Source organism: Ambystoma mexicanum, chromosome 7p, assembly GCF_040938575.1.
Source record: "Ambystoma mexicanum isolate Mex_15411 chromosome 7p, UKY_AmexF1_1, whole genome shotgun sequence".
NCBI lineage: Eukaryota > Metazoa > Chordata > Amphibia > Caudata > Ambystomatidae > Ambystoma > Ambystoma mexicanum.
The window spans coordinates 648,475,167-648,498,969 of record NC_090939.1 but is presented as its reverse complement, the minus strand read 5'-3'; the positions used below and the strand labels follow the sequence as shown (position 1 = coordinate 648,498,969).

Sequence of the window (23,803 nt, the reverse complement as noted above, 5' to 3'; positions counted from 1 at the left end):
TTAACTATATGCCAGTTAGATTTTCATTTGAATGCACCAATGCTTCTTTAAAGTTGAAATCCTGTCAGACTATGTTTAAGCGGCGGAGCAGAAGTGTAGTGCCTCTGTGGAGCTGCAGAGAGTAATACCTGGAAAGCGGTGACCAGCAGTGGGGTGCTGTGTCTTTAATACATGCCTTGCTCGGAATGCGTGGAAAAGCAGAAACAGGCTGCAGAAAATGACACACCGACACTTTGAACGACTTCTCCCCACAAACCAGGGAAGCAAGATTCAAATTGACAGGAGCTATCCTGAAGCACTGTCTGCTGCCTGCCGAGAACATGAGTGCAGGAATGGTGCCTTTCATCTGTCGCTCGCCTGGGCAAGATATCAAGGTAGATGTCCAGACATGTAATCCATAAATCCTCTATTTGCACATGACCCCAATAATCTCTCTTTGAGTAAATTTACACATAGTATCCTAGTGCACCGAGAGCAAAATGTTATGTGCATGCTGTATTTGCCAGACCTTGTGGGGCTGATGAGTGTATATCTTATGGTTCAGAAATCTGACGGCCATCCCCATCACCTTCCAGCACATGTTTTTGAGGGAACGGTTTAGAATGTGGTTTTAATCCCACCTCTTATTCCATCAATGTAGATTTGCTGAGGTGATGTATGTGTGGGAGCAGTGATTCTTAGCAGTCTGGAGGGGCCATGGGGTACTGTGTAGTGCACTTGTCTGCCTTTAATGTAAGAGAAGGGCACCTTGGCCATATCAAGTTGGGACCTATGGAGGAGGGTGGTCGAAGGGTTACTGACGTCCAAATAACTGTGAGCAGGTGCGTGTTCTATTTTCCAATTGATTAAAACGTCAAAATGTACGATAGTGGTGCTGTGGATTGGCATTCTGAGAGGATTCTCCATTAACACTGTATATTCTGTGACACTCCTTTTCCCCATCAATCTTCTTGTAATGTATACGGTTAGTAATATACATTTTATTAATAACAATTTCAATCCACAAGGAGCAATTCATGTCCTACCTCGTTTTAACAGTGAAGTATTTTAAATGATCTATTACTAAAGAAAATACTGAATAAAAATAACCAACGGATCAATCGATTGTTTGCATATACGAGAAGTAAAAATGCAAATTCATAGTGACCCAGTGAGGCAAGCGCCCATTGCTGCCTGAGATCAGTATAGCTCGGAGGACACGTTAACCTCCGCAAGGCTGACTCAGCCTTTCATCGTCCCTAGATAACCACAATTTGAGCACTAATGGATTGTGATTATAATAACACCTTTATTTAGACTTTTGTGAAATAGCAAAAACTATGATGGCTAGTGTATATAAACTATAAATAAGTTATGACTATAATCGCAACCCGTTATTCTTTTTAGAATTTGGGGGCACGCTATGGGGGCATTTCCAACGAATGCAAAATGGGTGCTTTTTATAGGGCATAGTGAGAAGTTGTAGGCACGTGAGAGAACTGTGGGTGTGTATTCGATGCGTTGTGACTTGTGCACGGTTGGGTGCGCTGGGGTGTATAGCTTCTTGCACGCCACATCTGCGGTCCTCAGTGATTCGCTAGATGCTGTTTCAGCCTTAGGCCTTACTGCAGAGACTATCTGCTTTGTAATCTTTGGTGGTCGCCTTAAATTATTAATTTCAGCAGCACAGGCACACCTGGGGGAAGCAGGATCGTCACACGTGTACACGATCGTGTGTGCGCCCATGCATGCTCTTATGACGCAATAGTGGCGTTACACGTACAAACGTGTATGCCTTCTGTGGTCTGAAGATCCCACAGTTTCCTGTGCAACTAGTAAGCATGCAGCCTGCTAAAATCACTCTGTTGTGCACTGCCAATGACAGAGAGTGAATCACCTAGTTTTATAATCTAGAGGACCACAAGCACGTATTTTTCAACCGTAGTCCGAACCCCCACCCCGTCTTTCTGCAGACAGAACTCAACTGCAGCACCATGCTGAGAAAGAGCCACAATTGTATGTTAGTCTGCTCAGACTAACTCCTTTCACACCCAGATCTCAGCATCAACAGCTTCAAAGTCATCCAGGCCTCGGCTCGGTATCTGTGCTCGCTACTCACTCAAGCACACTTCATAGAAGACATTTTTAGGACATCCACACCCTGACTGTCATAGGGGTTAATAGAGGGGGGCAAAGGGGCACAATTGCTCCCCATTCGCTATTCTGCCCCCTTAATTGGTGGCCTGTACCCCATCTGTGAAATAACTCTTTCCATTAGTCTTAAAGGTGCTCCTTTGCCCAGCCGTCATTCTCGCGTTTGCAGGCTTTGTTTGCTCACCCTTTCTTTCTTCTGGCCTGAAAGAGACACCACATGAATCGATGGGCCATAAATATCACTTGGGTGATATTACACTATGGTGCCTATAAAAGCAAAATGCAAACAGTAAACGCCAGAACTATTTGCATTGCCAATGCTTGTTAATTCTAAGTGTGACAATATTTGCCTAGACATTTTCTTTGCCTAGTGTGTATTTTAAAGCCTATTAAATCATTGTATATTTTCATTACTTACTTGTCTAACTGGAATTATTGATGGTGTTTTGTGTGGACTCATTGTAGCCCTAGACCACCCCCACACCATTCCTGAGTCGAAGCCTTGCAACTCTGCTACCTTACATTGATCAGGTTTGGCTAGACTTCAGTGTCTTCCCTGTTCCTATAATAGATAAATCCACTGTCAGGGTTGATTTTAGAAATCTATCTAAACACAACATACAATTAACAGGACCTTTGCAACCTTAATAGCATAAGTGTCCTATCAATCACCAAACAATTCCACAGAGTTTAAGTTTAACACCAAAATTGCAAACTAGGTGAAATTTCACTGTCTGCTGACAAATGGGTACCTATGTATGAAAAGAGGAGTATAATGAGTTTGAGAAGGTGAGGCTGTTCAATTAATATAATCCATTGTAAAACATATTGCTTTTGCAACATTGAAAATATCTCAAATTATTTGATGATTAGCACCAATCATAGGTTTGTTATCGAATCAATGAAGTTACTTCCCCCTTCTTCTCTTCTCTCAACCTCAGAGCAACTTTGATCTAATAACTATCCATCACATGCCTGAACCAGCAGTATTCTAGTACAGATCAGTTGCAAGAGGATTTCTACTCTTCTCAAATTTCATTAAACTTAAAGAAGTCCAAGTTGCTTGGTTTATAGTGGATCAGTGAATAATAGTTGGCTTCAACCAACTGACCTTGATTGTATCATTAGCCCAGTCTTATAAGACCCCTGTCACTCCATGCCTTCAATCTAGAGTCTTCTAGATCTGGGGGTAAAATAACCTTTGCCCATATAGGGGACGGTAGAAGAAAATAATTTGACATTATACCTCCCAGTAGCTTTCCACCAATACTTTAGCGTACATTGAGTCGATCGAAGAGCATTGGGCGGTAATAGATAGTACAGTCTAACACGAGAGGGATGCCATTGCATGTACGTCAGCCGAATGAGAATATCAAGCGATTCTATGGAAACCCATTCATTGTTCGGTGTATGGTACATCCAACCAGGTGTTACCACTAAGTTAGCTGCTATCAAGTATCGTCCTATGTTTTGGACCCCAACGCCTACCTTACTACATGCCATCATCCACATTTGACCTGGGATGTGTACAGGCAGAGACTAGAAAATATACAAGAGCCAGTGCAGAAGGTTCATTGTTAGCGTATGGATACTACCAATCCAAGAGATTTCTAATATGGGCCACCTTTCAAGATCTTGGAAAAGAGAAGCTACCACTCCATGGATGTTGTGTAAATAGAGGGATTGGTAATTTTTAATTTGAAAAATCTGTGTAACACAGCCTTTCTCGTTGCCTTGTTCAAACTCTTAAAACCATTTAAGAGTTTGAACAGTATTTTGGGATTTCTACATTTTAAATCGTTTTGATTTTGTTGGGTTCATTTTGAACCCTTGCATCTCCTACAATAGCAAGAGCTCACAGGCGATTTCAGGCAGAGTTTAGGCAGAATTGCTATTGTAAAATTAACATTATTGGCAAATAAAGTTTGCAAATAGTTATTGTGCCAATTATGACGCCCTGCACCTCTCTCCTGGAGAATAGACTGGGCTCTGGGTTCCATTGCCATAGAGATGATTAAGGGGAAAGAGGGCAAGGTCCCACTAGAGATGCAAATCTTATGAGAACATCCCATTTATTTTGAGTGCCATTCACTAAATTCTATAGTTTACCAATACCCATTTCTAGAAATGGGGTTAATGCCAGGTTTATCCAACACCCTTTCAGTGTAGGGCCATTCAAAGCCTTTTTGTTGTCAACTGAATGTAGGGCACATGGAAATTTAGCCCTATCTACATTATCAATGTATATCAATCATTGGCTATTGCGTTGTGTCCCTCTAGCTAATTTTATGCCTGATTGATCTGCATCTGTCAGGTAAGGCAAAATAAATGTCAATCTAGAATTATATATTTTTTTTTAATAACTTTTATTTTAAATTTGACAGGCATTTAGCATATACACATTTCTACATCACCGGAGTGGACATCATGGTATAGCATAGCATTTGAATTTAGATTTGTATTATTCAGTCTGAGGTATCTGACAGTCTATTGGAGTATTCAGACTATGGTCTCCTCATCGCTGTCTTGGGTAGCTGATAGGTATGCCCGCAGTGGGGCCCATATGTCCTTAGGTCTACACACCGTCGGCACGGTTCTAACGTACTGTTCTTTGTTCTCCTGGACATATAATACGTCTCTCAATCAAGTCTTGTGGTTTGGGGCTGTTTTGGCTTTCGAAGCCTGCAGTATGTTCCTCTTGGCAACTGCCCCTGCAATAGCTACAAAACAACGGGTCTTAACTGGTGCCTTGCCAATGTCACCCAGCAAGTACTTCAGCGGGGTCGCTGGTATAGATAGCCCGATGATGTCTCTTACTGTCGTGGCAACTTCTTCCCAGAATGCTCTGACCGGGGGGCAGTTCCATACATATGTATAGAGTTCGCCACATTGGATTTGCATTTGGGGCAGTTTGTGTACCGTGCTGGGTCGAATGGAGATGCCTTGTTTGGTGTAATGTGTAAGTGATTCAGGATCTTAAATTGTATTAATCTAAAATTGGAGTTAAGTGAGATAGATTTAGTGTGCTGGCAGTATCTGGGCCATTTGGTATCCTCAATGGTGATCCCCAGATCTCGCTCCCATATTTGTTTCATGCAGTTTTTGGATGGGGTATGTTCTTGGGCTGCCCTGTATAGGGTAGATATTGTACCTATAAAGCCATCTTGCGTCATAGTTGCTGTTATGAATATGTAAGACTCGGGGGCATCTGGAAATGTGGGCCATTTTCTTTTGCATGCCCCTTTTAGGCGGTAGTATTGTAAGGTCGTGATGAGACCTGCGCCTAGCTTATCTTGCACTATCTCCAGTGTGGCGAACTTGCCCTCCAGGTAGAGATCCCCAAGTCTCATTTCCTTATTGGGGTCCCATCTTCTCTGAAGTGCGATGTTGAACGTGGGTTCTAAACCAGGGTTGTGCCACAAGGAGATAAATGGCCAATATGGGATATCGCATCCCACCCTAGCGAATAGGGAGGACCAAGCTCATACAGTAGTGGCCACTGGGTCTATATCTGTGATGTTTCCCTTGGTTGTAGTAAACGGCATCGCCTGAATATTGGAGGGGGCTACTGCAAACTTTTGGGCCCATACATGGGCGTGTGGTTCGGCTGTGGCCGCTCAGCATCGAGCATAATGAGCCTGAGCCACGTTGAAAATATAGTACATAGTCTGGGGCCGCCGGTTTCGTATCTTTCACACATCTTTTGCCAATTGAGCCTAACTAATTTCCCTCCCCACACAAAGGCGGTGGATAGTTTTTGCATTTTGTGAAAGAATTCCCTTCCCGGCCATATGGGGACACCGCAGAACAAGTAAAGTAGTTTAGGGACCACAACCATTTTGAGCAGGGCGACCCGTCCGTATAGAGATATCAGTAATGCACCCCAGATTTTGAGTTTTTGCTCTAGAGTGTGCAAGTATGTCTCGTAATTGTTTGTGAAAAGTGTTTGTCTATCGCTGGACATTAGTATTCCCAGGTAGCGTGCAGAGGTGGGGGACCACCTAAACCCAGTTAAAGCCGGAGACTGCATGGTGGATTGAGTCAACGGGATAATCTGACTTTGTTTGGTTTATCTTGTAGCCAGAGTAAATTGAGAAAGTGGATATTTCCTTCAAGGTCGCGGGTAGTTGTCTCTCAGGATGCCTGACATATATCATTGTGTCATCGGCGTATAATGAAAGGAGCTGTGGGGACCCTCTGATACGGATGCCCCTCCATGTGTGTTCATGTCTTACCTTGGCTGCCATACCCTCTATCGTAAGGTCAAATATGAAGGGGGAAAGAGGGCAGCCTTGTCGGGTCCCTCTCTCTAGTGTGAAGGGGGATGACCTAGTATTGTTTGTTCTCACCCCTACAGATGGCTGTTTATATAGCACTCGGTTGTACCCTATAAATGTCGGCCCAAACCCCATTTTGGCTAGGATCAAAAACATATAATTCCATGAGACAGAGTCAAACTCTTTTACCGCGTCTAGGGTGATAGCATCCGCTTTTGCTTTGGGATCCAGTTGTGATGTGATGGCGAAAAACCTCCGTAGATTCAGTACGGTTGAGCGTGTTGGGATAAATCCCAAATGATCCGTGTGGATTAATTTATTCATGTATGGGGTCAGGCGGTTTGCTATTGCTTTAGCGTAGATTTTGGTGTCTGTATTAATAAAGGATAAAGGGCGATAGGATGAGGGATCCTGGGGGGGCTTGTGCGGTTTAAGCAGGACTGAGATTACTGCCTCTCTCATGGTGGTTGGTAATATTCCCCTCTCAAGTGTATCCTCCCAGACTTCCAGTAGTCTGGGGGCCATTTCGGGCTTGTATGTCTTGTAAAAGTCAACTGGAATCCCGTCCGATCCCGGCGCCCTGCCTGCTTGTAAGTCGGCTATGGTTTGTTCAATTTCTTCAGTCGTCAACGGGAGGTCTAGTTGTTGCCTCTCCTCCTCTCCTAAACTGGGCAACGGGATGGAGTCAATATAGTCTTTGATTTCCTCTGGATCGACAGTGTCTGCGTTTGCGTATAATGTGGAATAGAACTGTTTGACTACTTCATTGATTGCTTCAGGGGATGTCTGTACCGACCCGGTGGAGTCGTAGATGCTGGTGATTTGTCTAGCTCCCATCTCAGTTCTGATCAGGGTCGCAATTGATTTGCTGGCCTTGTTCCCCTCCCCATATCTTCGTGCCCGTATGGGTTGGGATATGTAATACAATTCTCTATCGGCTAGGCCTTAGTATCTGTCCATTTGAGCCTGTATTTTCAGTAGGTGTTCGCTCCACTCATTAGCGGGCTGCTGGACCTCGAGGTCACGCAGTTCTTTCGGCCTGGGTAAGTTCCCTTCTTATGTCCCTCAGAATGCCATATGATGTCCCCATCAGCTGGCCTCTCAGCCAAACCTTGAACGTCTCCCAGACCGATTGCAGGGATTGTACTGATCTTTCATTACGCAGAAAGAATTCCTCTATTTCAGTTTAGAGGGGTTCTACCATTGTTTCATCTCTCAGCATATTACAGGGCATGCGCCAGTTTCTGGTGGTTCGAGTCATACTCCTTGATATCAGCCGTAAGAGGACCGGGGAATGATCTGACAATGTACGCGGAAGGATGTCACCGTGCTCCACTTCAGCGATCAATTCAGGTGAACATAGCCAGTAATCGATCCTTGAGCTGGAGCCATGAGCCCTGGAGTAAAATGTATATTCTCTCTTGTGGATGCAATTTGCGCCAAGTATCTACCAGGGGTAGTGTCACCATTGCTTGCTTCAGTGTGTCAACGCTGTTTGCAGTGTCCTGTGGAGCGGTCAAGGCCCAAGTCCAGTATTAGATTGAGGTCCCCACCCCATATCACTGTTGCAGCGCCTACGGGTGACAGCTGCTCTACAATCCGGAGATAAAACGCCGGGCTATGCAAGTTTGGACCAGAAGTATTTACGAGAATAATATCTGGGTTATGTAGTTGCCCCTATAAGATCCCATAGCGACCCTCGTCGTCTGTAATAGATGTAATCACTTGAAAGTTTAGCCATTTGTGTACAATTATGAGTACTCCTCTTGCCATCCTGGAGTAGTTTGTGGCCACTTTCACGGGTCTCCAATTTCGTACAAATGTGTCAGTGATCTATTTCGTGGCGTGTGTTTCTTGTAGGAGGAGGATGTCCACGGTGTGTTGATTCGCATATGCCAATATCTTCCTTGCCTTTATCGGGTGGCCTAGCCCCCTAATGTTCCAAGTGAGCAATTTAACGCCTTGTCCCTTAATTGCCATTGGGGTCGGTGTCATAGGCTTGCCATGGCTTGCGGTTTATTGATTGCGCTGTTATTTTACTGTATTTCTCCTGTCTTTGCTTTTGATGTTTTCGTCCCTTCCTTCATGTGACTGATTTCCCTTGTCAATGTATTCCATCTTGCTTCTTGCGCTGTGATGTGAATTGTCCATTTCAACTTGTGGGCAACAGGCCCTGTAGTCCCCCCTTCACCCTCCCACACTATCCCCCCAACTGGACAGTGTAGATCCCAAACTGAACTTCAACTATTGAAAAAAACAATCGGGCGGCCCTGGTTGGTGAGTCTGTCCTTGTCCCTCTACCAACCAGACTGATCCGATGGCTACTGCACCGTTATTATATGAATCCAGGTAACCTTCATTCAAGTGTTCGAATTGGACTGTGAGTTCTTGTCTTTCTGTGTTTGCGGGATATTGTGCTCAATGTACCTCATGGCTTCCTCCGGGGATTTAAAGAACTGCGCCCTCCCATCATATTGAAGGCGTAATTTGGCGGGGAACAGCATTGCGTATGGGATGGAGCACGCTCTAAGAGCTTTCTTGACCTGGTCGACGGTGCGGCGTGCAGCCTGTACGCCGTTGGAGAAGTCGGGATATATGTGTATCCTGTTGGAATCATACAGTAGTGTGCCCTTCTCTCTGGAGAGGCGAAGGATCATGTCCCTGTTGCGATAATTAAGGAGATGGGCAATTACTGTGCGCGGGCCACCCCGGGTTTAGGAGGAGCGTTTAGGGCTCTATAGGCCCTTTCAATTAAGAATTGTTGTGAAAACTGAGCCTCCGGAAGACGGTGCGAATCACCTCCTCTAGGTGCACTTCTATTGGGATATTGAGTTGCTTTTCTGCCAGCCTGACTATTCTTATATTGTTGCGACGTGACCTCAATTTGAGGTCATCGCATTTCATTTATACCTGGAGCAGGCTCTTTTTGATGGTTTCAATATCCTTGCCATGGATTGTAACAACATCCTCTACTGTGCAAATTCGAATCTCCGCCTCGGCTAGACGAGTGTTCACCTGGAGTAGGTCTGCCTTAATTGATGCCATTGTGGTCCCCATTTCATCTAGCTTGGAGTTTACTGTCTCAAAACCAGCCTGGAGGGCTGCCATATATGGGTCTGGTGTGTCAGGCGTTGAGGTGCTGACTGGCTGGTTTGCAATATTTCGTCACTCCTGCCCTCCTGCACAGTATTCGTAAATGCATCCATTGGGCCTTTTTTGTTGGTTTTGTTGCCTCTGGGCATACCTTCTGTTATGGTTATGCGTTGGCTGGGTCGTAGGACTTGGGGTGAATCGTGGTGGGGGGGTCTCAGGTGGTCCGTGACTTGATGTTGTGCTGTAGTAGCCCAGGTATGGTGCAGTCCCCGTGGTGCAGACTGATATTAAATTCGGGAAGTGGACAGCTGATTGGCCACCTGATAACTGTGGTGCACTCCGCTCAGTGCACGTCCCCACAGGAGTGTATGCTACTGGGCGTAGAACCCACCCGAGTAATCTTCCGTGGTTCTCAGTATGTGGATAGGTGGACCTCGCCTCCCGGTCGCCCCACACCTCTGTCTGGGGCAGTGGATTGATCGGAATGGGTTTTGGGGCCAGTTAATAGCACATACTGCTGTATCTCCTCCCGTACAGTGTTCTACCTACTTGGTGGCTTGTTCGTGGAAGGTGGCAGGGGGAGGGCTCACCCTCAACCCAGCAGGCCGGCCGCTCGCTCACAGCGCACACGGCGGCCGCCGGGGAGGGGAAGCCCACTACACCTGCTATCAGGTGATGGGGGTGGGGGTCTGCCCCTCAGGCTCGGGCCGCTCACCCCCACCACGAGTGGCGGTCGCCAGGGAATGGGTGTCCTCTCAGCCCGCTGTCCCCCGTACGTTAACGGGCAATTGGCCTCACCGATGTGTTGAACTAGGATGCTTCTGTGCAGGCTAGATATCTCGGTCTGCCGCGCGCAATCGCTGTGGGGCCTCAGCCCCAATGTGCATCAGGAATAGAAATAGCAGTCAGAGGAGGGTCCCCTCCCAGCCCCGCAGGCCGCCTCTCCCACGGTTGACACCGCCGGGTCCTGCCGTCGGGGTCCAGCAGTGAGGCCTCCAAGCACTCTTGCCGGCGCGCACTTCAGGCCCCGGAGGAAGGGGGGAGGGGAGCACAACGAGGCCGCGGCTCGCAGGCAGAGAGCCCAGAGGTTTTCCAGCATGGAGGCCTCAGGTGGATTTTCGGATGGCTCCGGGGGGGGAGGGACTCCACAGCCCGCCGCGGGGAATCGCCCTGGGGCCCCGCCCCCGATCGGCAGCAGAAGTGTAGATGATAGCAAGGGGATAGTCCCCTCTCAGCCCCGCTGGACAGTTACTCTCGCGGGAAGGGAAGCTCAGCCCGCACCAGTGCGCCCTCGGGGGAACAGTCTCTCTGCTGGCGGGTGGCCCAGCTGCACCGATCACCCACAGCCCGCCTCACAATCGACTGTCAAAGCCAGGACTCGCCAGCAGGGTCCCACGACGAGGCTTCCAGCTCTCCAGCAGGCGCGCGATCCAGGTCCCGGAGGCGAGGGGAGCTCAATGAGGCCGCGGCTCTCTTGCAAGGAGCCCGTGGTTTCTTCAGCGCAATGTTTCTCTGCAGATGTTCAGGCTGGGGCAGCTCAAAATGAAGCAATGGGTGCACCAAGGGTTCAGCTTCATGATCTGACGTTTTATTTGTGATCTTTCACTCTGAAATTCACAGGATTTCGATTCGGATGTTCAGATTACGGCGCAGCTACTCAATCAGGCAGCCATTACCGTCGGCGTCCAACAGCACCCCCAATCTACAATTATAGTTGACAACGGCAGTTATCCGATGGGAGCAACAGGAACGAGGGTTCTCATCAGGTTTAATGATTAGGCTATTGACTGATTCGCTCATAGTGGGGGTTATTATCCCTGAATTAAGAAAGTTCTGGAAAATACAAACCATTGTCGGTGCCAAAATATGGGACATTTGTTTTATGGAGAGAGAGGATTGTTCTTAATTTATTAGCTAATAATCGGTTAGCTTTATCTGAGTTTGAACAATAGAATTGATTAATACTGTGGTCCGTTTCTTTTACCCATAGCGCCTCTAATTTTTCCCTATTGTTCCTTATTAGACGCTGACTCTACTTGGAGCTAGGTGTTTTAATTTTGGTTTATAATTGTATACTTTCCTCTAATATTTTGATAGTTTATTTTTTTTTTAATCCTTTTTCTAACTGATTTCTTCTACAAACAGACAAGTTCTACAAACATACAAGTTCATTCCCAAGGACTTAAATGGTCATCATCTGTAAAGTAGTTGAGGTGGACAATTTAACACCCCCAGCATTTATTTATTTATTTAAATTTATAAAGCGCACAGGTGGCCCTGGGGCATTGCGGCGCTGTTACAGTGGAGCTTACTTAGTTAGTGGCAGAAATGACATACATTATAGACATTACGAAAAGGATGCAGAGCAGTTATTATACTATATACAAGATGTGACATTTACAGATATTTACAAGAATTTCTGCTAAATGATCCAAAACAGGTTTTAAAGTTACAGGGGAACCAGCTGATCTTTAGTTTTGGAGGGTAGGTTCAGACTGGTTCAGAAACAAGTGAGTTGTTTATCCCTCAAGAGGAAGTGGGATGAGAAGCATTCAAGGAAGGCTCAATTTGTAAAGGAACTGTGGAATGATCCAACATAATTATGCCTTCAAACTCTGCCAATGGGAGGTATTGGAGAAGAGGCCTATAATCAAGAAAGTAATCAGTCCTGCAATAACTTATGTGAACATCGGAAAAGTAGGTACAATCCCTGTTTGAGGGATTTAGGTGGCGTCAAATGCCTACTAGTTCCAGGTCCAGGTCAAAATTGCCACCCATTAGTAGATTTCCTCTTTGAATGCTTGTTAAAATGCTTTTGTTCTGAATATGGAATGGAAGAAAAGACGTTGAAGGATAATTTAGAAATGCAGAAATACAGTACTAAGATATTGGCAATATCCAACTAAAAGTGTTTCACTTAACAGAAATGATTTATTACAGAAGACAAACCTAAAGATTGTATGATGTACAGAATCACATATGGACCGAATGCCAACCAAAGGCAGCAAATTTTCAGAAACCATTGGTTACCTTTACACACTCTTTGGAGTATATTAAATTGTTACTGAAATGTAACATTATGGCATGTGGAAGACCACACAATCGGGGACAGTCTAACAAGCATGGATAAAGGTAATTATGGTGATGTACTACCACAAAGGAAAGACACATAGTCATGCTTAGTCTGTACATGTTGCAACAATGTCCTCTTGGGAGATATTTTAGACACCCTTTCAGTGGCCCAGAAATCAAGATAAAAAATGATGCAGCTTTTGTCACAAAATACACAACTTCATACCTCCATTGCCCATGTGGAGGAGAGCATGAGACCAACAAGGGAAAGAATAGGTTAACAGAAGAGTACTATTACGAATAAAAACATGAAAAATCCAGTAGTAGCACACTTTTCTGAATTTAGACATCAAACATCTCAGTTAAGATTCCATGAGATGGCGACTGGAGGAAAGATGTTTGAGGAAAGCAGCATTTCGGGGCAATTTTCTTGAGAGTTTACTTTCCAATGGTATGACCAAAGAACGAAATGTATGTCTATTTTTGTGAACAGCAGGAGGGATGATAAACACATAAAATCAGATGATGGGAACAGCATACTGGAGACTGCTTTCATTAAGACATTGAATTGGAATTTCTATTTCATATTTTGGAGAACGGTTTAATAATTCCACTTTAAAAATATAGCCTGTAGTTTTATCTTCATAGAGTATACACAATTCATGCACATGAAAATGATATAGACTGATTACACACAACGTGTTTTCTCAAAATGGCATTGTATGTTGAGACCAGGTTAGAAATATACTATTGGTAACAGTCAGGTCATGTGAATAATTGCGTGTGGTTTCATTAGAAATCCTAGTGGTAAATATCATAAACCCATGTTGACAAATTCTTGCAAAGATACAGGATCAAAGCCAAACATGTAAAGGAAAGGTTTGCCTTTCCATTTGATTAATTGAAAGGACTTAAACATTAAAGTTGTCCCAGAAGTAGTTTACCAAGTATTAAGTGCTCTCAACCATTGGGTCATCTGGACCAACCTTGGAGTATGTCGTTTGTGTTGATTTTGTTTGGTTAAATGTGGAAACTGATGACGTCTCATGTATGGTTTGTTTATTTATTTATTTATAATGCGCACCTCACCAAAGGTATCTGGGCACAGTACAAGATGATGCATTTTCCTAGTTACAAATAATGACAATAAGGCAATCCAGACTATCTAGCGTATGTACAGTTTCATAGTTAACACACAATGACAATGACAAAGACAAAGCAGTGTAGATTATATTCCATTAAATACATAGAGTGCAGAATATATAACATATGTACAAGGGGAGGGCAGGTGAGCTAGTGAGCATAATTGTTGGTAATAAGCCAGTTCTTCATGTTATTTCTGAAGCAGCAGAGGGATTGATTGGTTCTGAAATTGGAAGGGAGAGAATTCCAGAGTTGGGCAGCCAGGACCGGGAAGCTGTTACCTCCTGCTTTTTGAGTTTATATCTAGGAAATTGTAAGCATCCAGAATTGACCGATCTGGTAAGTCGGGCATATTGTTTCAAGGCAAATTTGTCAGAAAGATATTGATGCATTTGTAAATTAGGGATGCAGTTTTGAGTTGAATTCTTTCTTTAATAGAGATCCAGTTCTTGTGGTGGAGGTGTGTTGTCTACGAGGAATGCTTAAAGCTGTCCTGAGAGCGTTATTCTGCAGGATCTGCAGTTTCTTAGTGATGTATTTGTTGGCTCCAAGATACAGTCAGTTACAGTAGTCGATTTTAGATAAGACTTAGGCTCTAGCCAGAGTGATGCAGTTTTGGTGGAGAGGAAGGGTTTACAGGCTTGAATGATCTTGCAGGTATAAGCATTTGCCGAAGATGTAGCGCTGACCTGTTTTCTTATGTTTTAGGTAAAAACCCAGTGTTTTTACTTCATTGGCGACTTTAATGAGGTTTCCATGGATATTAAACGATCTGTATTGGTCACCAAGTTTGGAGATGTTGATGGGTTGGCTAGGAGGAGGAGTTCTGTTTTTTCATCTTTCAGGCAGAGACCATGTGTGGCCATCCATGCCTGAATGATAAGGTAGATTCTGTTTCAGGGCTAGGTCCTTGGCATAGTCGCCTGTCAGTGGGATAAGGGATCTGGGTGTCATCAGCATAGTTTGTGTAGTTGACACCCATATGATCCAGGTCATCAAACAATGGTTTGGTAAATGCATTGTACATGGTAGGTGATACACATGATCCTTGTGGGACTCCGCATGTGATAGGTATGGGGGTTGCAGCAGCAGATGCCGAGAACACTCATTGACCTGTTACTTAAAAATGACTTGATCCACGCTGTGGCTTCGGTGAGAAGTGCAGCGTTGTGGAGAGGTGATTACATAGAATCTTGTGGCCAACCAAGTCAAAGGCAGCCGATGGATCCAGCAGGAACAGAAGGGCTGAATTTCCTTTATCTTTAAGGTTGTCTATTTGTCAATCAAGGCTGTTTCAGTGCCATGTTGTGGCTTAAAGCCTGATTGACGCAGACCTAATAGTTTGTTAGACTCCAGGAAATTGTGTATTTGATTGCAGGCAGCTTTGTCTATAATCTTCAACAGGAATGGGACAGTGGTGATGGGTCTAAAGTTTGTGGGTATATTGGGGTCGAGAGACTTTTTTTTTTTTAGGAGAGGCAGCACCCATGAATTCTTTAAGTTGGTTGGTACGGTACAAGTATGGAAGGAGGCGTTAATAAGTGATGTGATAAAGGGAGCGAGGATGCTCGCTGCATCCTTAATGACAGCGGCTGGGCAGGAATCTCCCTTGCAATTTGATGGTTTGAGGGAAGCAATAATTTTGAGCACCTCTTGGGGTGTGATACTGGTGTGGGTGATTTGAGTTCTCTAAGGATGGTAAAGAGTTCTCTCATACTTGAACTGGCTTTATCAATCATTTCATGGTAGGTGTTACGTTTGGCTGCGAGAATGTTATCCTTATAGTTGACAGTGATTTTTAAAAGATTGTCTTTATTGATGGTAGACAGGTTATTTTTCCATAAGGCTTCATATTTCCTTTTTTCTTTCCTGGGGTCTTTAATTTGGGGGTGAACCAAGTGTTCAGGTGAGCGGTCGGTTTACTTTTGCACATTTTTAATGGTGCGATAGAATCTAGAGCATTATTGATAGTGTTATTATATAGTTCTACTAGTTCCTCAGGGTTCAATGGTAATGATGGTACCTGCAGGGGTTCAAGAAAAGGGCTGAGATTATCAATCGTGTTATTTTTTTTATTTCTGGTTGGAACGGGCGGAGCTATGACCTTTGTCATCAATGGAGGAATACAGTCTAGAAGAGTGAAGGTTAGTAAACAGTGGTCCGTCCAAGATAATGGTTCGATAGCTGTTCTACTAGTTGTGAGATTAAGATCTGCTAGCCAGTCCAGGGTTTGTCCTCTGTCATGTGTAGGTTGGAGAACTCTCTGGGTAAGGCCTATCTCAGTCAAGGAGTTGGCTAGGCGCAAAGCCGAATGGTCGGCTGGATCATTAAAGCCCAAATTGGAGTCCCTATTAGGAGGATTTGAGATGAGGGTTTAGTATTGGCTGAGATGATATTGTTAATGTCATCTTCAAATGAGCCTAAGGGGCCTGGAGGACGATAGATTAGGTGCATAATTAAGGTTTGTGACGTAGAGAGTGGCCGTTTTACAGACAATAGTTCGCAGGATGAGGTGGGGACCTGGGAGATAGCTCTGAGTTTCAGCAAGGTTTTTGCGATGAAGGCAATGCCCTCCCCCCCCCTCTTGTTAATTCTCTATCTGATCTAAGAACAGTGTAATTGTCCGGAGTAGCAATATGTAGCCAGGTCTCGGTTATTGCCAAGAAATCAAATTTTCGGTCAAGTATCAGATCAGCAATTTCAGTTGCAAGGGCGACTAGGGATCTTGCATTGATTAATGCTCCAATAATGGAGGTGCTAGAATTGTTGGTGGAAGCTTTTGGTATTAAAGGCTTAGATGCAGTTTTGGTTGTATGTTTGTAGTTTTTGGGCGGTGGCTTTATAGTGCTTGCCCTATATTTGCCCTATATTTGTTGGTGGGAGTGGCAGTGATAGGTAGGTTGTATGATCTACCTAATCTGGATTCAAGTCTGGTGTTTCTTGCTCGAGTTGGGATATTCAAGGTCAGTAGTAAAGAGCTTGTGTCCGTGGAGCTAAGGCTGGTGTCTGGGGTAGTTTCCTTTATCCTGCTGTGGTGAATAGGGGCTAATGAAAGTGAGGCAGGGTTCGACATGCCATTAGTGCATCTCGGACTCAATGGAGGTAGGAAGGGTGTGGGCTTGGATGTTATTGTATACTTTTAGTGGTTGGAGAAAGGATGTAGGTTTGACAGTGTTGTCCATAGAATGGAGTCTGGGCATGGTTATGGGATCACTGGGTATGTGGGTCGGTAATCTAGGCATATAGAGGACAGGCAAAGACATAGAGGCTGTAGCGCTTGAAATACAGAGTGCTAAATACAGGCTCACCCAGGGTGTTCCATTATGGCAAGTACTAAAGGAAAGCATTTAGGCAGTGAGATATGCAGCAGTGATTATATGGCCGGATGGCCGGTTTGCAAATCAAACAATTAGGCAATGGGCAAGGCAAACGTGTGATCAAACATAGTAACATCCTAACATATTAGCAAACATAGTAATTATACTGTCGGACGTAACATCATATATCAAAAGGTCTTTGGGAGTTGCGCACGTCAAGCAAACAATGTATCACCATACCACGCTGTAAATGGTTTAGCAGCTTGCTTGAATGGCCGAGTTTGTGCATCATTGACTCAGTGAGATTGGGTGCTTACTCCAGGGGTGACTAGGATATTTTAAATGTAGTAGCAATACCACGCCATGTTTAAATACTGCATTTTTATCAAAACGTGCAAATTAGAATGCTTATTCATATTTCATATAAGCAAATTGAATTGATTCTGAATTGGTGGCATATATTTGCTTTGCTCTAATAAGGCTGTGCACGGCTCACAGAGTAGTATGTCCTTGTTTCAAACAGTGACAAATAAGTCTCTGAAAAAAGTACTAGACTTAGACTGAACACTTAGTCTTCATAACTTTGCACTCCATGTGCTGATCCTAATGCACCTACCCTGGCTTATGGTATTGCTAGATTTGTCAATTCTATGGCATAAAAAATGTCTTGAACATTAATTCAGAACACAGTATGGGTACATTTTTACATAGCCAGTAAATATAATTAAAGAAATGTCTGATGTTTAAAGTGGTTAACTAATTTTTTTGCTAACGTTTTCAACAGCATACATAATGTAAATGTGCACACTTTCACTTCTCTGTTTGTAGTTGGACCCATCGGTTTTAGAAGCACTACCGCCTGATATCAGACAACAAGTAGAACAAACGTACTCAATTCAACGTGCCGCAATGCACACTGAAGGCAAAAAGGAACCAATAAATGGGTGCAGCACTGCCCCACTGTCCCAGCCAGTAGCAACTGTTCTCTTGCAGATACCAGAGCTACAAGAGGCGGGTGGTGAAACAGGAATAAAGGTCATAGCCTTGCCAGCATTTTCCCAGGTAAGCATTCACGAAAGTGCCCCCGAGTTGGAAGGTTCATGCAACCATGTTTTGGGCTCACTGGTGTAGGAGCTGTTCAAAGATGAGTGCACTACTGTATTGCATTAAGACTGTGCCTGTCCATATCAGAATGAATATTAAATACTGAAGGATTTTGAATCAACATATTGTGAAATGGTTTGTACCAAAATAAGTTGTAATGACGGCTGTGTGCTCAGAGTATTGCCACCCAGCTGCTGTCTGAAATGTTTTTTAATGGTGAAGATTATAATTGTTATATATTCCTTAGAACAAAAGTAATACTTTTGTTGTCATCCTTGTATTTTATTGTATAGAACAGACTTCTTTTAGTATTACTAACCCAACATAGCATACTTCAAACCCACCCAACCTATTATATTTGCAAGATCATTTGACTCTAATATCTCTGCTTTCCTGTTAGTTTTGGTGGTATAGCTGTCTCACATGGCCGAGGTAACACACAACTACTGACACCAGTATAAGCATTAAGGGTTTTATTCAGTGGTAGAAGTGTACACAAAAAAAGTGGAACTGTGACTCTGGTGGGGGACAGGGTATACGAGAAGGAGAAAAATGTAACATGTTTGAAGTAGTAAATAAGTTTATTCAGAGACATAACTTGTTTTGTGTGCTTTTAATGGATTCTATTGAAAACATTACATTTGTATCAGTCTACCACCATTAAAACACATAATAAATGTCAACATATCTAAAACTTGAATCAGTTATCTACTTCCAGGGCTGCCTTTATGAATTGAGCTAAATCATATACAAAATCCACGTCATCACACTGCATTTCATAAGCCAAACTATTTCTGAATGTTCGCAAACAGTTTGCTATGTAATGTGGCCTAATCCACTGCTGTCTGAGCTATATTAGAAATCTGCAGTCCAGCAGGAAGTGCGCTAAATCCTCCCCACACCTCTTTCCACAAGGACAGATCGCTTCCACTTCAAGCCATGGTGTCCTTGTTCTCAATGGTAGCACGTTTAGCGTGACGCGTAAAATGTTCGCTCGGCATTCGCCCAACTTTATTTTGGTAATTACCGGGCTACTAGCATCATAAATTGGCCTAGGGGTAAACACATTTTAGGAAGGATAGATTTTCACTTCTCGTCCGGAGAGCTTTTAGCTCCAGTTCTCCTGCTTTGTCCTTTAAAAGTGTATTGTGCTGCCTACGCATCAGTTCTCCCAGCCGCCTTACATTATTGAACCCCCATCTCCAACATATTGAGTCCACAGTTATACCACAGCCCCAAGTGGTGCTGTTTATTTTTATGGACTCTCACTACAATCCCAATATTTGCTTTCACTGGGGTGCCGGTGTGACCATGCAAATAAAGTTCCAGAAACCTTAGCTGGGCTTGTAGGACCATACTAACCTTCCCCAGCTCATGCCTTAATACATCCCCTGGGCTCTATGCGGTACGCATGCAATCCTACGCAGCCCAGAGTTCAACAAAGTACGCATGCGTCCACATGGTGCTACCCCCCAAATCTCTACACGATACTGCTGTAGTAATTTTTGACCTAAGGACTTGAATACACTTGTCCAGGCGTTTGCTGCCGTATTTATAATACAAGCATATAAGACCTCTTAAGCTCACTGTCATCTGTTTGGCTACCATATTTATACGACTGCTCCACCCTCCCACTCTCGAGAATGTCAAGCCCAAATACTTGTATTCCTGCACCACCTCTATTATTTCATTATCTAAAGCCCAAATAAATTAGGATTTCTTTTTGCCGAAGACCAGTAATTGGTTTTTAAGGTATTCAGCTTGAGGCCACGCTCCAAAAAATATTTCTTGGAATATTCTAAGCCCTTTTTGAGGCCCCTTTGTGTCAAATCCAAGAGCACTGTATCCTCGGTATATCATGGGCTACTAAACTTTATCTAAAACTGGGGCAATTATGCCTTGAGGTTCCTTTTGTGGATCAAAATCACTAAGGAATAGCGAAAAAATTAGTGGAGCTAATGGGCATCCTTGTTTTACTCCTGCACTTATCATAAAACATTCTGAATACTTATGATCTACTCCACACCTCACGCTTGTTGATGTATTTTCATAGAGGAGGGTTATTAAATGCAGGAGGCCGGGGTGCTGATTCTCCTACGTTTTGCCCAGAACGGGGTACGGTTATCAGAATCAAAAGCCTTCTTAAGATCAAAGAAGGCCACGTAAAAGTTAATCCCCCTCCTCCTAGTGTACTTCTCCCCAATCGTGTTTAATCTAAAACATTGATCGATCGTGGAGAAGCCCCTTCAAAGACCTGCTTGAGTATGCAGAAGGGCAGAGTTGTCTGATACCCATTCCCCAACCGCTCTGCCAAGCATCCCGCAAAGATTTTACTTGAGACATCTAGAAGAGCGATTGGGCGGTACCAGTGTGGGTTGAGGGCACTTCCTTTTTTGAACAGAGGAACTAGTCAACTTTTGTTCCATGATTCTGGGATAGAGGAACTCTCAACGATGCACTTAACCTGATATAGGATTAGAGACCACTATTCCATCGAAGTGCTAAATACCTCAGGCCTCAGTGCATCAGGTCCTGGCGCCTTACCGTTCTTAAGCATTCTTATTTGTAGTTCTGTATCCCTGTGTGTAAAGATTACTTTGCTGTGGAATTCCCTTTGATTATCTACAATTACTCGTGGTTGGGCTACTGTTTCATGAAAGCTATCGCTATAGTTGGCGACCCAGTGTTCACCTTTAATTCATTCTACGGGGCCTATACTTGTTCCCTCCAAACCTTTTTCACCATCTCCCAAAATGTTCTTGAGTTGTTTTCACTGACAGTCCTATTCTTGCAACCCCACTGTTTTATCGTGAAGGGATTTTTCTTTTGTGTCGGAAGCAAACAGTAGGCTTTTTAAAGCTGGTGGAGTTTACCAGTAGGAAGGCAACTGTCCAGAGAGGCATGATGAAGTTCCCCTTTCGCTCGTCTGCATTCTGCGTGAAATCATGGTGCATTTATTCTGCTGTTTTTTAGCATAGTAAATCCCTTTCCTTTTAGACAGTGGGCAATCTTTTGAATATGTGACTGGAAGTGTGAATTGGGTTAGCACTTCTGTGGGTTGTTGCTCGCTCAACAAGTTATTCCATAAGAGTTTGGATCCTGTATCATAAAGTAAAGGCAAAATCTCAGCTTTCTCCAACCTATGCATTGGGTTGAACTGGGTCGAGGAGTCCAGCCTTCTGGGTTCTACAGAATTAGTATCATTTAGTGACCAATTCAATGACAATGGATTACCGTCACTCTCAGAACGATGTCGGACTTCTAATCCTTTGACCTGTGCGATTGAAAGGCAATCGACCAAACAATAATTTGTAAGAGTACTCCTCAGCCCTGCATTGAAAGTTGGCTTAGGGGGGATATCTCCTAAACACCTTCCATTCAACTCAATATATAAGTATTTATTTTATAAATTGATCCATTTGTCGACCCATTGCCGATGCCCTTCCCATAATGCTTTTTTGGAGATCCCACATACCGCTTCAACAAACTGTTTATCCTGGGATATATTCTTACATTGAAATCCCCTATTAATTTAATTTATATTTATCACCATCCTCCCTTTTGGACCAATTCTTAGGGATAAAATGATCCTCCCTTTGCGTACATGATTACTTAGTTTTAGGGGGGACATCTATATTTATAATTGTTACATTTTCGGTTTGGGAAGGAGGTGGACCAGGTATTATCACCGCTAGGGAGACAGGCTTGTCTAAAGACCATTCCACTACTCGACTTCAGTGGTGCATTTTTACCATAGTCACCAGGCCTCTACGCCACCTTCCTTTCACAGACTGCACTGCTTTCACCTTAAAAACATCAAAGTTATGAAAATGATTTTCCAAACATTGTGTCTCGTGCAGCAGGGTTTCCTGCAGGGAGACCATGTCATGGGAGCCGAGCCACTGAATCCAGTCGGCATCGACCAATTTGCTTTTCACACCTGCGATGTTCCAAGGTATAATTTGTAAGTAGGATTTATGAGTGGCCCCCGTTCCCTGGTGTGGTTTTATGCCTGCTTGGTACTTGTTAAACTTCCATTGAGGGGGTCTATGCATCATTACGGTAAACGCTTTCTTTTGCCTGGTGTAAGATGCGAGTATGGCCATGTTTGAAGGAGTTGTGGATGGGCCAGGTTGACAGCCAAGGGGGTGGAACAGGTAACATGATTTCCTCTATTTGTTTGCATTCCTTTCAGTTGATTTGAAACATTTATATAGGGCCTTTGTGAAATCAATTGCTGACTTTAACTCTGCTGAAACCTATATTTCACACCAGTGCTGATGCAAGCACTAGGCGGCTGCCTATGGGATTGGCCAGCAAGGGGCACCAAACAGCAGGTATTCCCCTCTTCTTTCATGAATTACAGATATGTAAACCAATTTGAATTAAAATGGAGTCATATAGTCTTTGTGCAATTAGGGTGTTCCGTGCTGCAAATCACAGTGCTCCCATTTCTAAGAGTCTCTAACATGGCAGTGGAATCAGGGCCATTGCCTATTGACACATGTTTCTGAGCAGCACGTACATAGTCTGGCTCAAATAAAAGCACAGTGGCCTAGCAGGAAGAAATGTTGATATAAAAATGTTGTTAGGCTTGGCCACTCACACCAGGAAAGTCATGATTCATGGTAGAACGTGGAGCCAGGAGATAGTGGTGCTTCAAATAATAGTTCTTTATTCAGGTAAAGAAAATAAGGAAGAACAACATAACCCAGGTTGGGTTAATCGTTTCCCATTGTTGGAAGTCTTCTGTATAGATATCTTCTCAACTGTCTGTTGTCGGTTGATCTAATGGGCAGCTGCTACTCTTAAGGTGCCTTGTATTTGCGTTCCTTTCAAGAAACAAATGACACCTAAAAAACGTATCACCTAGAGGATCTAAAAAACCTTCCTTTTTAGTTACGAACCAATCCAGTTGCTTTGTACAGGACGCTGGATGTGGGAATGACCACCTGACTTGGTTCCCTCCCCAGAGGGCGTTCTTCCACATTTGTTGTGTTGCTCTGCTGAGATAATGCTTCAGTTCTGATCTGTCTCTGACAGGTAGTTAGAATGGCCTTGGAGCATCAGGAGCCAACAAGGGTGAGGAGGAGCCCCTTTCCAATCGATTTTGTACAGAGCGGTATGTAGATCTCGTGTCTCGTAGACTCCTTGGAGTCTGATATGTCTGAGATTGTCTCGTTCTGTTCTCTAGAACTGTCTATTAAATAAGTTCCCCTGGTCCACAGCTCATAAAAACGCAGGTTCCTTCATACAAACCCTCCTAGAGCTTCTGCTGGCAAAGAATGGGACAGGTGACATACACTTGATAGTTAGGAGCAGAAGGGTGATTGTGTGGGTAAAGGGTCTCATGCCAGATCAGCAAACAAGAGTTAAAGGGCATTATTTACATAATCTCAAGATGGGTCAACGTGTGCTGTGCTTGCAGCACATTTACTCAGAAATTTTTTCATTAGCATGAACAACCTGATACCACTGTTTAAGCAATGCGGGCTCTTGAGTACTGAGCCCACAATTGATTAGCTTTTGCTTTGAATTGGAAGTAGTGCATATTTATTCATGCGACTTTAAAACGACTTCATGAATAAATAGACTTTATTTTGGGCACACAAGCGGTTTGAAAATGTTTATATCTGGGGGAATTCGCAGTTGCAAGCATCATCT

The 23,803-nt window shown here is 43.8% G+C and overlaps 1 protein-coding gene across 4 annotated transcripts in view; it reads left to right on the top strand.

The window, feature by feature from the left end:
- Window positions 1–23,803, top strand: part of REV1 (REV1 DNA directed polymerase) — a 1,193,441-nt gene that overhangs the window by 808,719 nt on the left and 360,919 nt on the right. For all 4 annotated transcript variants that reach the window (XM_069636691.1, XM_069636693.1, XM_069636692.1 and 1 more), the window contains one exon: window positions 17,864–18,097. In XM_069636691.1, the coding sequence (XP_069492792.1) occupies window positions 17,864–18,097 (234 nt within the window). The remainder of the gene's footprint in view (window positions 1–17,863; window positions 18,098–23,803) is intronic.